Consider the following 16,806-nt stretch of genomic DNA (forward strand, 5'->3'; position numbering starts at 1 on the left):
AATGGCATTTGGGTCTAGATAATTATAAAAATACTCGTAGTCTCGGAAGGATGAAAACCAATTATTTTTTGTTAAAAAAGGCAAGAAAACTATTTAATTAATCCAGAAAAAAATTTCAAAAAAGTTATTTTATAACACTCTTCCAGCTGATGTTTAAGAAATCTTTTCAATTTGAACAGAACCTACGGTAAGGAATTTCTAACACTAAGTTTACTACTAATTATTTCAAACACCAAAAAATACAGAACATTGTGGTAAGGAAAGGTTGAGTGATAAGAAACACACAAAAAAAGGATTGATGGTTTAGAGGAACAAAGGAATCGAAAAAGCTACTGCAAAGCATGGGTTTTGATAAGCAATTGAGGAATCAATTAGGAGAGGAAGATGAAAGAGAGAAGAATTGGGAGAGTGCTTTCAGAAATTTGGTTAAAGAGAAAGAAAATGAGAAATAATAGGGGATGGGAAACACAACTTCTCCCATCTCTTTTTCTTATTTGTTTTTCAGTTAAAAAGTCTTTTTCTTTTACTTTTCTTATTTAAGTTATAGCCATATATTTAATTGTCAAAGCTGAAAAAAATTAGTATTATTTTAAACTATTTTACTTGCCGGAAATGAAGAACACTTTTTGTTTGACTCGTCAACTTTTTGTGTCTAATAGGTACGCATTTGTTGAGATTGATGTGTTCAACTGCCTCTGTTGAAGTGTCAAAGTGAAAACTATGGACAACTTTCGGGATCTATCTATATTTTAAGAAAGTGAATATTGTGGACAACTTTTGGGGTATGTATTTAAAAAGTGAAAATTGTGGACAACTTTAGGGGATTATCCATCTATATATTTAGCCGATCTTATTTAACCCAAGTACACCAATTCTAAATTCTCTCACTCCTCCATTGGTCGACCATCAATTTTGTTTTAATTTCCTCTCTATAAAAACCCCTAAGGGCTCACTACTTTTTGTACCCAACACTCCTTACACTACACTCTATCTTATATACTCAATTTTTTAAGGAATGAAAATGGTTGGCAAGATAGTATGCTTTATGGTTCTGTGCATGGTGGTGGTTGCACCTCATGCTGAGGCAGTGACGTGCGACGAGATTCATGTTGGCGCGGTTGGTTGCCTCCCGTATGTGCAGAATCGTGGCCCTCTAGAAGGCTGTTGTGGCACAATTGAAAGTCTGATGAAACTTCTCAAAACGCCACAGGACCGTAAGATTGCCGGCAGTTGCGTGAAAACGGCCCTTAATACTATAGAGGGTATTGATTTTGGCAAAGCAGCTGGTCTCCCTGGTATTTGTGGCATCAATGTTCCTTTCAAAGGCAGCCCCTCCGTTGATTGCTCCAAGTACGTTTTTCACCTTCTTCCCTAACATAATTATTTTGCGAAGGGAATTTAAAAAAGCCCAGCTAGGATGGCACAATTATGATTCAATTTTGTGATCTAAAGCAACCTTTGAATCTCCTTTATCCAACACTAGAATTCAACAGTTCATACGCAATCATAAAATTTTATTTTTATCCTTCTTGCATAGTATAATTATTCGACAAAAGGGATTCAATTTGAATCCCCTTCCCTCTTGCTAGATTAATTCATGGGATACTTTATGAAAAATAATTACTACTCATACATACTGTTTATGTTATCTAACGTGTTACAAATGAATTGATACTGTAACACCCCGTACCTCTAACCTAAGCTTCAACCATGATCCTAGACTTATAAATCAGATAAAGAATGTGAGAATTGGAATTTCCCTGTTCCGTTGTAGGATGGGAGTTTACGCCCATGAACAGTGATCGTATTTCACTATACGGGCCGTAAATCAAATCGTAAACTGAAACCAAGGATTTCTGAGCATTCTGGAATTTGGCAATTTGATGTCAAATGGTTAAATACGGATCGTATTTCAAAATACGGCCCGTATTTCAAAATGTATTTGGAATTTGGGAAAACTTCCTTCATGAAAGTTGTAGATCTTTGAAATACCTTTCCAACGGTATATTATGGGGGTCAAACGGACATCTGTGCAATTGGTGATAGGCGATTCCCTCCGGGGAATGTAAAGGGCTTGAGGTCACGGGTTCGATCCCAACCGCTGCAGCGTATATCGAATCGTCTGTGTAATCTTGCTACAATACCCAAGTATGTAATGTCATGCCAGATCATGTTCATGGGGTCAGATACCCAGGGGGTTCACAGTTGTATGAATGGGTAACACCTTCTGTGGGTCCTCACAAAAAAGGCGTCTTGTGTTTGAGGATCCCACAGTATGGATGCGACCAGACGACTGTGAGGTTGCCCTCCATGACATGCATGTACACTGCAACATTGTATGACTTGGGTCGCAGACGGATCGCACAACTATGCCATCTTCACTCTGCAGAGCTACGGGTATCGAACCCGCAACCTCAAGCCCTTTGTCTCCACGAGGGAGCGCCTCTTACCAATTGAGCTGCAACTCAATTGGTGATAGGCGATTCCCTCCGGGGAATGTAAAGGGCTTGAGGTCACGGGTTCGATCCCAACCGCTGCAGCGTATATCGAATCGTCTGTGTAATCTTGCTACAATACCCAAGTATGTCATGTCATGCCAGATCATGTTCATGGGGTCAGATACCCAGGGGGTTCACAGTTGTATGAATGGGTAACACCTTCTGTGGGTCCTCACAGGTAGGTAATGATAAGAGTAAGACAAGATAGATGTCCTACCCACGATTCTACGTAACTCATGCTTATGTTCATCTGGCTACTGTTTTAAAGCAGCTCGTAGCTTGGCACAAAGGATGCCATTTTCTTTTCCGAAGTACCTATCCCCTGTTTAAGTTCAAGGTGACTTTCTACTTCTGCCTTAGGTACTTGACGAACGAATCATTCATGCCTATGATCCTTTCCTTCATGAGTCTTATTTTTATAATGAGGGTGTCGACTTATAGTAATAAGAGTAAACTATGTTGAACCATGTCCCATTCTGTAAGTATAGCTAAGTTCCAAAAGTGATATCTTATCCATACCTATGTCTCTAAGTACTCAAGAGTGAAGCCTACAACTTATACTCCATTTAAGTCACACTTATGTCTTATTCACACTTCAATATCCATGACCTAATGTCCAAATGTTAGGGTATGTAGCTTTGAAGTACTTATGTAAACGTCGTGTCTCTCATGCCCCATGTCATGCTATTCATGTATTCATATCTTATGCCATATTAGTTCCATGTTATGTTCTTCAATCTGATGTACCCATGCCACGTTTATCTTCGAAGATGAAGTTTCTGATTCGTATGAATGATCCCTTTCTCTCACTCCTTAGTGATCTGCTTACAATAATAAGCAAGGTAAGCCAAGATATTCATATCTATGTTTCAGAGAGAACAAGGTAACGTTCAAAGTAAGGAATGTTTCAAGTTCATAGTGAGATCCCTTCAGGTATTCTATGGTACTTATCTCAAAAGTATTCTACTCAGATTTGATGTATCATGCCATGCCTATGCTAGAGCTTTATGAATACCTATGTTAGAATCATATTCCTAGTATATGACTCAACTCTATTTCATTCGCACGGAGTTGCAATTACATTCAGAGCCTAAGTCGTACTCTTATCTCGTATGTCTATCGTGGTAACACATGAACATCTATGATCAAGTCTCTAAGTGTTCAGATCCTACTTGCGCTTAGTATTCAACCCTTATGTTGAAACAATCATGTTTTCGACATCCAGATCTCATGTTGATGTCCATGTTTACACGTGTTTGTATCTTATAAAAGTTTAGCACTCATGTTTACATGCTAGCCAGTCTTCATGTATTTATTTCCCATGTCACGCTCCTCACGTCTAGGTAATCATGTCATGTTCGTGCCTCTTTTCCAATACTCATGTCATTCATGCCTATAAATTCTCTCCCAAACCCCATGTATAGTAATCATGTAATCATTCAGCCAATAATCATGTGTTCAGGCCAGCTCAGTATTCATGTTAGCCACATTAAAGATTCAGTAAGTAAGATTATGCTGCATCATACGTATTAAGATACCCTGTGAGGTTTATGTTGATACTTTAGTTAGCTGTCAGGCATTTGAGAAATGTCATGAGAGTCCGAATTACGAAGGAAGTCCTGCCATAATTTTCATAAATTCTAGAGTTAGTAGTAACTCTTAATCATTATTATGAATCGAGGACAATGGTTTCATGATTCTAGTTCATGTAGGTGCTACTCAGTTTCATGTTCCCCATGTACATGTTTCCATGTAATCACGTATTCAGTTCTCATGATCCATGACTATGTTCCTACGTAACCATGTCAAGCTCTTATGTTTTACATCATGTTTCTTTCATGTTCATGTATTCAAGCCATATCCAGCCATATTCTTAACCATGACCCATCATTCGAGGACGAATGATCCCAAGGGGGAGATATTGTAACACCCCGTATGTTACACCTCAGAAAATTTTCGTTCGTGTACAGTGAATTGACTAGCGAAGGACAGTTACGAGTATCGAATTAATGGTGTCTTAATGAATTATTGGAGAAGAATTATAATTCCCCTTACGTTGGTAATGAAGTGCCAAGTAAGTTTCAAGAAGGACCCATAAGCCAAATATGGGCATAAGCCATCCAAAAAGGGCGAGTTAAGGAAACACTTTCGGAGGATATGGTTTGGAGGGGCCAAAACTCCATTTTTAAGTCGGAATTTGGGAAAAATACCACAGGATTAAAGTTGTAGATAATTGAAAGAGCTTTCTAACCATAGGTCGTGGGCCCTCACAGAATATCGGTATCAAAAGTTATGGCCATTTTACGACAGACAGTTCATCACGTTCTGGCATGACATGCGATTCGCACTTGGTGTCGCATGTTCGACATGCGACTCGCATGTTCGACATGCGACTCGCACTTGGTGTCGCATGTTGTGCCAGTGAGAACCGATCGACTGGCAAGACCTGCGACACAACATGCGACTCGCATGTTCGACATGCGACTCGCACATGGTGTCGCATGTGGTGCCAGTCCAGAATCTTCTGGACCATTATATATAGACCCAACTTCGTTTTTAACCCATTTTTTCACCATTTTTGGTCCGAAAATCCTCTAGAACCCTCTCAACATTTCATCCACAAGAAAAATCAAAGGAAACCAAGATTAACAACATCAAATCCATGAATCAAAGTGTATGAAACCCAAGTAAAGTTCATCTTCCTCAAGGAAATCCAAAGAGAGAAAGTAGGGTTTTGGTGCTAGAAGGGAAAACTCCACTCAAGGCTTGTTCAACCATCATCCAAGGTAAGTTTTATGACCATTTCATGTTGTTTGAGGTATTAGAGGGCTTAGATACTTGAAATGTAGAAGAACATAGAAAGTGGGTCATTATTGAGTGAATAGTGACGTAATTGAATGATAATGGAATTGAATCATAAATGTTGGAACGTTGTAATTAGGAATACGTTATAAATGACGTGTAGACCAAGACATGGGTGTGAATTATGCGAAATTATGATGATGGGCCATAAACCATAAATGTGAGTTAATTGGAAGAAAATGGTGGATTTTACTAAATGTACATAAATGACGATTGTGGATTGTGATATTGTGAGTGTTGGGAGTTGAAATATGACATGGGAAAAGTAGTAGAAACAAAGGAAACGCTGCCCAATTTTCCCTAGAAATAGTAGCGCGTTTTTCTCGTCGATTGACTAACACGATGGTGTGAATTATCTCTTGAAGGTAGAGACGTTACGTCAAGGGAAATCAAGCAAACGATAGCATAGTTAACGACAAAGGTATGTTAAGGCTTGTCCCTTTCTTTCAAAGGCATGATTCCTAAGTTGTGAATTCATAAATGCTTCCATGACTTCCTTAATTTCAAAAGTTAGAAATTTATGATTCCAAAGCATGATTCCTTCCTTGATAACCCGTAAATATTTTCCAAATGCCTACATCGTTCCAAAACGAAGGTTTACGAGTTTGTAAGCTCTTATGAGGGCAATAATGGACATATTGTTTTTATCATGATTACAATGATGCCAAAGATGAGAATATTTTCCTATGATGACTACGATGAAACGATTTCATGTTTAAAGGTTCCAAGTTATGATTTCAATGGCGATGTAAGAATATGGAGCTATTTCTTGACTTCTCAATTTTATTCATGGATGACTATTATATTTCCTTTAATATTTCCAAAAGTATATAGAATGACTTCTTACAAGATTATGACCCTACTCTCTGTTCTTTTTATATTAGTCTTCGTTGACAGTCTCGCCTTATGATGATTGTCCCTTCAAGGTGAGACATGACGATCATGATTAATCCATAATATACCCGGAGGTGTTCGACCTTACGTCACTCCGATGGAGTTATAGCTTTTCCTTGGGTTCTCCTGCATGTTATGAATATTACGTATGTATATATATATATATGATATGAAAATGTTCTCAGGGGAAGTGGGGAAAGGTGAGGCGCTATAGACGCATAGCCACCTGTACAGCTGGCATATCATGATTTCATCCCGGACGCGGGATATATAGGTGATGGATCGGGCCGTACGTTCCTCGGCACTAACATACTATACTATATATGGATCGGGCCGTACGTTCCACGGCAATATATTAATGTATGATGACATATGGATCGGGTCGTTCGTTCCGCGGCAATATATTTATATATGATGATATATGGATCGGGCTGCACGTTCCGCAGCAATATATGATATGAAGTAAGTCAGCATGTGCTATTTCTTCTATACGTGACAGTCATATACAGTTGCTCCTTATTGATGTTTCCTTTATCTCATTGACGTCTTTTCATTGTTATGCCTTACATACTCAGTACAATTTTCGTACTGACGTCCGTTTTCTTTGGACGCTGTGTTCATGCCCACAGGTAGACAGAGAGACGGCGCCGACCTATAGGAGCTATCAGCAGATTTACGGGAGCACTCCACTATTTTGGAGGTGCTAGTTGAGCTATGATTTTGTGTATATATGTATATGTCTAGTACTCCAGTAGAGGCTCGTAGATACGCAGTGTGGGTTGTGTGGTATCCCAAGGTTGCCATTATGTAGAAATTTATATACATATATGTGCATATTATTTTGATAGCCTAAAGGCTTATGTTTACAAAAGTATATATATTTTAAACAGAAGATGATTTCTTTATGATTTGAATATAAATTGATCAAAGGAGTATTAAATTAGCAGGATAAGTCATAGAATGAGCGGTGCTCGGTGGTTAGCCCCGGGTACCCGTCACGGCCCCCTAGTTGGGTCGTGACACCGTACCTCTAACCTAAGCTTCAACCATGATCCTAGACTTATAAATCAGATGAAGAATGTGGGAATTGGAATTTCCCTGTTCCGTTGTAGGATGGGAGTTTACGCCCATGAACAGTGATCGTATTTCACTATACGGGCCGTAAATCAAATCGTAAACTGAAACCAAGGATTTCTGAGCATTCTGAAATTTGACAATTTGATGTCAAATGGTTAAATACGGACCGTATTTCAAAATACGGCCCGTATTTCAAAACGTATTTGGAATTTGGGAAAACATCCTTCATGAAAGTTGTAGATCTTTGAAATACCTTTCCAACAGTATATTATGGGGGTCAAACGGACATCTGTGCAAAGAGTTATGACCATTTTACTGAAGCGAGACAGTGCTGTCCGTATTTCAAAATACGGCCAGTATTTCAAAATACGGCCCGTATTTTGAAATACGGCCAGTATTTAACTGGGCCGAAAAATTAATTTTTCCAGAACAGTATATATTCGTCCATATCAGTTCAAATAATTATTTTTCATTCCTTCAAGCCCTAGAACGACTTCCTACCCTCTTCCATCATCAAGAACACCAAGGTAAGCCTACTCTAATTATTCCAACTCAATTCTAATACCTATCCTTGTAATCTAAACAAGAAATTATCATTCTAAAACTAGGGTTTTCAACAAAACCCATCTCAAGGTTCAAGAATTCAAGATTTTGGAAATCTTCTTCAAAGCTCAAGTCTTTAATTCAAGTTTTGGAGCGACTAAGGTATGTAGAGTTACTATCTACTTGTGGGAACATCATTGTTCTTCCCCACGCCTCATAATCCATAATATTATGATTCTCTACTAAAACTAGGGTTTCTATACCATGCTCATGATAACCCTAGGTCCGTGTCCACGATTATATTATGTATGAATTGCTATTATTCTATCATTGTGTTCTTAATAAGTCCATATGATTATTGAGAATCAGTCCGTAATCCATGAAAACCCATATCTTGTACTCCATGGGTTCTTGCATGCATGTTTTTAACTAAGAATGATTATTTCATGAATATCCTACATGTCTACAAGTTTTCGTGCAACTATATTATATAATTACTTTCATGCTATGGTACAAGATACATACATACTAAATACAAGTTATTTCATGAAACCATAGTTACAAGTTATTTCATGAAACCATGTTTACAAGTTAATTCATGAAACCATGTTTACAAGTTATTTCGTGAAATCATGATTACAAGACAAGTATAAGTTAATTCATGAAAACCATGGGCTTCTTAGCCAATTATATTATGTTCATGTTTTTGGGAGTTGCACGAATTACCGAGAAGACTCAGATAGCCTGAAACTATGTAGCCACCATAGGACAAGGATCGCTCCGCCCAGATAGGACGATACCTTAATTTTACACTGAATGGATCCATCAGGCACGATACCATATTATACCCTGGCAAGGTATGAGGGCTCTGCTAGTCGCTGCGAGGACCAGACTCCACGTACCCACGTGGTGATATCACATGTCGGTTTATGAAATGATCTCCCTACTTATCATGTTTTACTTATATCATATATATATATATATATATATATATATATATATATGTACCCATGCTCATGTTCATGTTCAGGTTTTCAGTTTCAGTCCTTATCATATTATTCCATGTCCCATGTTATTTCTTTCAGTTGCTTTACATACCAGTACATTCAATGTGCTGACGTCCCCTTTTTATTGCCCGGGGGCCTGCATTTCACGATGCAGGTACTGATATACAGGGCGACACATTTGCTGAGTAGGACAGCATTCGTATCAGCTTATTGGTGAGCCCCATCTCATTCGGGGTTTAGTCAACTTTTGTTTTATAATTAGTTATGCATCTAAGGTATGCTGGGGGCCTTGTCCCAGTAAGTATGTTTTCCAGTCAGACTCATGATAGAGGTTTCATAGACTAGACAAGTCAGTTATGTTATGTCAGACATTCGAAGTCGTATAGCCATTTTGGCTCATTTATGTTATTTTTGCACTCATGTTTAAACAAGTATTTTTATTAAGTATTATGACTTACTACGTTTTATAAAGGCTCATCATGCATTCACGTTATATTCCGCTCATGTTATGCCTCATGATGATTCAGCAAGCCATGTGGTTCGCTCGGTCACATGCAGCAAGGCACCGAGTGCCGTGTTTCGCCCAGGCCATGGTTCGGGGCGTGATAGATACCCGCATTGTCAAAAAATGTTACAAATGGATTGATAACCGCATTGTCAAAAAATGGAGTTACACCAACAGTAATAACTTAGAAACTTCAAATGTAAATGATCGCTATATATTTTTCTGGATAAATGAAATTTGAATTGGTCGCTTAGTGAGAAGATTACTGTACATATACATACGCACACACATATATGTCGGCTAGTTAATTTGATGTGGCGATGCAGGGTCCAGTAATCTGACGGAAAAGATCTGTTTTTTCACAACATAATTTGGTAGTAGCGCAATCATGTGGAGAAGAATAAAATGGGTCAAGTTTGCTCCTGCTTAATAATTGGTAGTGTCCGTTCTCTCCTCTCTCTCTCTCTTTCTTTTTTTGATTGTCTTTTCGAGTCACAGTCGAGTCTTGTAATAAGACATTGGCGATTAGTTTGCAATCCAATCTTGATAATGCATGTTCTATCTTATTTAGTTCAGTGTCTCTTCCGATGTTTTAAAAGGTGCACGAGGTGTTTTACTTGATAATTCAAGGTGGGAGTAAGTCCCGAGGCGCTGAGCATGAGCCCTATGAATATTAATCTTTAATATTTTATAAATTAATAGTATATGAATAGATATTAAAAATGGTACAACTGTAGAAATTTAAGAAAATTATAAAATAAGTGAAAGTTTGTATGTAGAACTATTTCATTAGTTAAAAGAAGACTAAGAGCCCGTTTGGATTGGCTTATAAGTTGCTTATAAGCTGTTTTCAGCTTTTTTGAGTGTTTGACTGGCCAGCTTAAAGTCATTTTGTGCTTAAAATAAGCTCAAAAAAATAATTGGGCCCATTTGACTTAGCTTATTTAAAGCAGCTTATAAGCTGAAAACAGCTTATAAGCCAAAAAAAATAAGTTAGACTACCCCAACTTATTTTTTTTTAGCTTATAAGCTGTTTTCTACCCCAACTTATTTTTTTTAGCTTATAAGTTGTTTTCAGCTTATAGGCATAAGCCCATCCAAACAGGCTCTAAGCAAAGCAACCCGTTACGTCCAACATAAAGTAACATGATGATTTTGACACGCCTCGCCCAAAACTTGCTCCGAAAACACATTTTCAAACAATAGTCTCTTCTAGATTTCCTTTTCTCTATTCATCTGCCCCCTTCATTTACGTAAGGATAAGAAATACATGATCATGTCACATTCTCTTTTGAGATATTCTTAGACATCAAAACAGCGATACATAAAGCAGAACACAAGCTAGCGACGGTTCTCGCTAACGAAATTGATTAAATTAAAAACAACAATTTACTAAATGAGCGTTATGAAAAAAGAAGGAATAATTAACTAGAATAGCTGCCCATATTAGCAATAAACTTAAAATAACCCTATTCCTTCTTTATTCCTCATACCAGCCAAGCTCAAAATACCGTATACACTTAATAGCCATATTTTCTATGTTCACCAAAAAGATACCATAGCAGCCGTTATTCTTTTTTCTATCTCGTGTATATCCCCATCTCTATCTTTCCCTACTCCTCATTTTCTTAAAAAGTTCGATTTTAATACAATTTTCCTAAATTCTCATGAAAAAAACTGATTATTTTCTTTCTAAAATCTGGTATGGTTGAAGATGCATGTAAAATTGAATAGTGAAGAGTTGAAGGTAGTGGCTATGGTGGACTGGATTAGGAGGGAGGTCGTATTATCTATGTATGTGTATTGCCCGAGTATAATGAGTATAAAATGATCGGATGAAGTTACCAATGAAACCTCTGATGATCTGGCCAATGTATATTTAATGTGTAATCATTGTACAATTTATAGGTATAATCGGCGTATATGTATCGCCTTAGTAGTATAATGAGTATATAATGACCAGAAGAATTTACCGACGATAGCTCCGATGATCTCGTTGGTGTATATCTAATACATATTCATTGAATAATATATGTATTATCGGCGTATAAATTAATTATATACATATTATCCTATGATTATACATTAAGTATATACTCGGTGTATAATTGGGTGAAGAAAGAGAGGGGTCACCTAAGTGTGTCTACTGTGTATATACAAGTGAAGGTGTGTTTGGTGTCATAAAAAACGCTTATTCATGTTAAGAGTTAAATCCATATTTTGCAGTTTTTAGTCCAATTCTTTTGAATTTTAGATAGAAATTGTTTTCGGAAGGATAGATTTCACGCTTAAATAGGATAATTTGGTTATGAATGTTGAGTTATGGGGCCAATAATTGGTTTTGAGTTGCCTCTTCATATCTGTTAGTTTGTTGGTGTTTATTTAATGTGTTTTTGTTCATCTCTGTGTGTATATATTAAGTTAGAATATGTATGGCTACTTTGAGTAAATGGTATTTTACGGCTATGGTAGTGGGAAAAGAAAGAAGCGGACGGCCAAATATGTTTTTTTCCCAAAAAAGAATGTGCCCCACATGCCTCTTTTTTCCAAATGAATTACTTCGCTCCCATGAATGCTTTGATGACCATCGGCCATATCGACGTGAGTGGCGAGCACGACAACCATCCCTCCAACACTGAATTATCAAAGGGTGCTTCTTCTCTAGCTGTTCCTAACAAAAATCAGCCAGCCATTAGGTTCAATTTTCGACCTCAAGAGCTACACAAAGGGCAGCCGACGATGTTCGTTTCGCCATAGGAAGACGAGAACTCTCCAAAGTGTGCACATTCTGGTGATTGATTGGAAAATTTTCGCATGGAAAACATATGATTGAGGATATATATTTGCAGGGATTTGCTCCAAGATTTCCGATAAAGAGGCCAGTAAAGATCGGACACTACAATCAGGGGCCACTACTAAAAAACACTATTTTCCTACTGAATTTTCCACTGAATATTCAGTGGCTATTCTCACTGAATGTCGGTGGGAAAAAAATCTAAATAATAGTATTTTCACACTAAAAAATTAGGAAGCTCCCCAACATTTCAATAAGAACCTGTTTTCACCATGCACTTTCCGAATGAATTGGTTCGATGGGAATGCCGCGGGAAATCATGTTTTATAGCACAATTTCCAATTGATTGTCGGTGGAAAAAATCTTTATTCTAGTACGTAGTGGATAGATCTATGTAGTAGGGTGGGAGTATCACGGCACCCCGACGTCTCGGTTGAAACTATGTATATATGTGTATATATGTATGAGAAATAGCATAAATATTTGTGGTGCCACCCGGAGCAACAATGTAACGTGTGGTGCCAGTGGTGAGGAGTCAGGTTTTACTTCCCTGGATGCGAGTTTGAATCCATTCCAGGTGCTTTTTGTAACACTATTGTAGCGTGCTTCATCTAGGACATTAGTATTCTAGTCAGACTCACACCAACAGTCAAACAACGCTTCCTGACTTGTTGATTATATTAGAAGATTAATCTTTGCTTATAGTGGTCAATGGTCCAACTTAGAATATTTTGACAAAACATTCGAGTGAGCTTTTATTGTTAAAAAATTGTGGTTAAGAAGAATAGAATCCTCGATCTCTTTGAACTTAAGCCACAAATGGACCAACGATCCAAGGATCTTCCTTGTTTACAAAAATTGAGCCACAAATAGACCAACGATCCAAGGATCTTCCTTGTTTAAAAAATGGGAAAAGGGTCAAATATACCCCTCACCTTTATTTTATTAATTAAATATACCCTTCGTCAGTCAAAGTTAACAAAAATATCTCTGCCGTCTTCAAACTTCACACTTATGCCCCTATTTGGATGGAAATCCCCAAATCCTCTCAAATTACTCAATTTCAAAAAAAATTACCCATTTTTTTTGTTAATCCGCCCCGCCCGACCCGCCTATCATCATCATCATCAAGCTCTAGCAGTGATAAGTATTATGATGATAAGTATTGAAGAAGATGAAGCTAGAGCTTGATGATGATGATAAGCAGGTCGGGCGTGGCGGATCAACAAAAAAAAAAGGGTAATTTTTGTGAAATTGGGTGATGTGAGAGGATTTGGGGATTTCCATCCAAATAGGGGCATAGGTGTGAAGTTTGAAGACGGCAGGGGTATTTTTGTTAACTTTCACTAACGAAAGTATATTTAACCAGTAAAATAAAGTAGAGCGGGGGGGGGGGGGGGGGGTATATTTGACCCTTTTCCCTTAAAAAATTGATGATAAATGTTACTTATTTCTATTTAATTATTGCCACCATTTATACAAAATACCGCGAGCTACTGTTCAAAACAGTGTGGAATCCAGAACTTTCAAATCCTGAATCCGCCTCTAACTACAATCCAAACATATATTCATAGATTTTAAAAAGAGGGGTTTTAAGAACTTCAATTTCAGAGACAACATCACGATCTTGAGATTTCCTATGTGTTTGTTTCGTTAGATCAAGGACTTCATCCCAAAGGAGGAGACACCACTTGCTCAGATATGGATTACTTCATTAATCCGATCTTAAATGGAACCGGGATGCCCTGCTTCGGATCACTTCTCTCGTATGTGCTCTTCTAACTATTGATAAAGCTACTACTAACAAATCCAGATCTAATTTCACTAAGGTCAAAATTAAAATAAACCTCACTATTCAAATAAAAGATTCGGTTTGGGTGGACATGAAGAGGGATGAGGATGCAAGTTTTTTTCAACAAATAGAATATGATTTTATACCTGATTACTATTTCACTATTTTGATGAAGTCTATTGTTCTAAGAAAAAGAAGTCCTAGATTTCAACTGTCACGACCCAACAAGAGGGTCATGACAGGCACCCGAAGCTAACCTATCGAGCACCACAACACGTACATTCATCTCATATTCATACTTGAGTGGGCCATCATGCTAACTCATAAATATCATAAACTGTATGGGACACAAGCCCAAAGATAATATACATACAACATCAAGCTGATCCAAGTGCACATGCTGGCAAGGCTATCAAAACGATGACAATAAAACATAGACCGAGATGGTCTTAGAACATCTGGCTGTGCATATCTGTCTACGAGCCTCTACTGGAGTGCATAACATAATAAGGACAGGACAAGACCCCACCGTAACCATCTGTACACAAAAGGACCTACCAACCGAACTGCAACTCCGGAACAAGTGGATTGCTCCTGTACAACCGCTGAGAAGTCAGCCTATGAGTCTGAACCGTCTCCCTGTCTACCTACGGGCATGAACGCAGCGTCCACAAACAAAAGAACATTAGTACGAATAATGTACTGAGTATGTAAGGCATAAATAACAACATAAAGAAAATATGGAGATAGCATAAGATTAGAGAGATCAACTTGTACCTCTGAATGCCTCTTAAGGCGGATGTCATGCATGCTTAGCATTTAAAACACACACACACACACACACACACAGATATATATATATATATATATATATATATATATATATATATATATACCCGACCATATAGGCTCGGTGATATCATCATATCATCATCATCCTGCGTCCGGGATAACATCATAACATGCCCACTGCAGTGGTGTGCACATCTACGTGCCTGCCCGGCCAACTATAGCGCGACTCGATGTGAGAAAATACACACACACACACACACACACACACATATATATATATATATATATATATATATATATATATAAAGCATGCATGAGAGCCCAAAGAAAAGCTATGACTCTACCGGAGTGACGTAAGGTCGGTAAACCTCTGATTATCATTATGGAACTATCATTATGGACATATCTCACTTTGAAGGAACAATAATCATAAGATGAGATCAACATCAATAATAAGATCAATAACTAATAATCATGAGATAAGGATCAATAATATTATAAGAACATCAAGAACATATGCTTATGATAATTCTAAGAGAAAAATCCTTATGGACATCCTTTGTGTAAGCTCGAAACCATGGAATCATGCCTTAAGAAAGAAAGGGACAGGCTTAACATACCTTGTCGTCTCCTTAACTACTTAACGCTTATCCTTCCAAACTTGCAAATCTACATCCAAGATGATTCATACAACAATCAGGCCATAGGAACACTTACACACTCAAACTTAGCTAGTTAATAAGTTAACGGAATTCGGACAGTATTTTCCCTACATTATCTACTCCGAACCAATTCCAAAACAGCTCCCAAACATCAATAACAACATCAACAATAACATAATCAAGATACTACATGACAAACATATACAAATCTGTCCAAAACTTCCTTCGAAAATCAATCCATAAGCCAACAACATCAACATATCAAACTACGACCTTTATACTATGTTTTTTTTTCTTCATTTTAAACCATTAAAATCTTCCAAAAACAACTTAGCATCAAAGTCAAGATAAAGAACATACCTTATAACTTGAAGAACTTCAATTCACACAACTTGTTTCAAGACCAATTTCATCACAACTCTAAGTATAAGCAAAAGCAATCACCTTTTATAAACTAGTTGCGGAGTTGAACCTTGATCTTCTCTTGTGATGGCATGGAATGATTTGGAGTGTTTAAGAGGGCTTGAAGGGTCAAGAAGGATCTGTTTTGGTGAAAAATATGAACTTAAGGTCGTGCCCCTCTTATTTATAATCAAGAAACAAGTCTCGACCGCCTCAATTTGACGGCAGCATCGACCGTACCATCGTTATTCGACGAGCCATTGAATTGCATAGAGGAATCGTACAATTTTGTACAGGCCGTATCTTCCACTATACGTCTCGGATTTGCGATCTGTCAGTTGCATTGGAAAGAAGACTCTCTGAACTTCAATTTACATAGGTTATTCATTCCATAACTCCTCATATTCTAGGAGATATACCTCTCTCAATTTGGACCAAAATTTCCTGTCCAAAATTCTGCCAAATTTTTCCAAATTTTAGACAAACTTAATTTCTTCGATTTGCTTGATCCTGAAACCTTTAGACACTTTCTTAGCACTTGCTAAGAGTATTCCTTAACCTTATAAGGGTTCCATCACCTCTCTGAGCTTACGTTAGTTTATTTACGACGCAAATGACGCGAAATTTTTCGAGATATAACATCAAGAGGAGAATAGAGCAATATATGATCAAGTTTTCCAAGTGCAAAAATCAATCGATATAATTATTTTGAGTAATATCTTAGTAAATTTCATTTTCAGGGAACATTTTATCAGTTTAATGCGAAACCAAAAAAAGGAAATGGTAATTCGATTTGATATTATACTTTTTGTTAACACATATTTAGAGAAATCGCAATGACTAATTAGATTCGAGTTATCGATTTAATTAATAAGTTTGATTAAGAATATCCATTGATGTTTCCGCAAAGTAAGATTAAAAGTTGTGTCACGTAGGGTGAGTTATGTTATGACGCATTGTTTAGCTCATCTTTACCCA

The 16,806-nt window shown here is 37.4% G+C and overlaps 1 protein-coding gene across 2 annotated transcripts; it reads left to right on the forward strand.

Annotated features, from left to right (window-relative positions):
- The first annotated feature begins 850 nt into the window (after window positions 1–850).
- LOC132606753 (non-specific lipid-transfer protein 2-like) lies at window positions 851–9,956 on the forward strand. Of its 2 annotated transcripts, none has more exons than XM_060320376.1 (3): window positions 851–1,350; window positions 7,940–8,036; window positions 9,036–9,352. In XM_060320376.1, exons 1-3 carry the CDS (start codon window positions 1,016–1,018, stop codon window positions 9,096–9,098), a joined length of 495 nt encoding a protein of 164 aa, XP_060176359.1. In that variant the 5' UTR covers window positions 851–1,015; the 3' UTR covers window positions 9,099–9,352. The 2 variants fall into 2 exon arrangements, with proteins under 2 accessions (XP_060176359.1, XP_060176361.1); XM_060320378.1 differs by lacking the exon at window positions 9,036–9,352 and adding an exon at window positions 9,713–9,956 and having other exon boundaries at window positions 852–1,350.
- Window positions 9,957–16,806: the final 6,850 nt, after the last annotated feature.

This window comes from Lycium barbarum, chromosome 8, assembly GCF_019175385.1.
Source record: "Lycium barbarum isolate Lr01 chromosome 8, ASM1917538v2, whole genome shotgun sequence".
NCBI classification, from domain to species: domain Eukaryota; kingdom Viridiplantae; phylum Streptophyta; class Magnoliopsida; order Solanales; family Solanaceae; genus Lycium; species Lycium barbarum.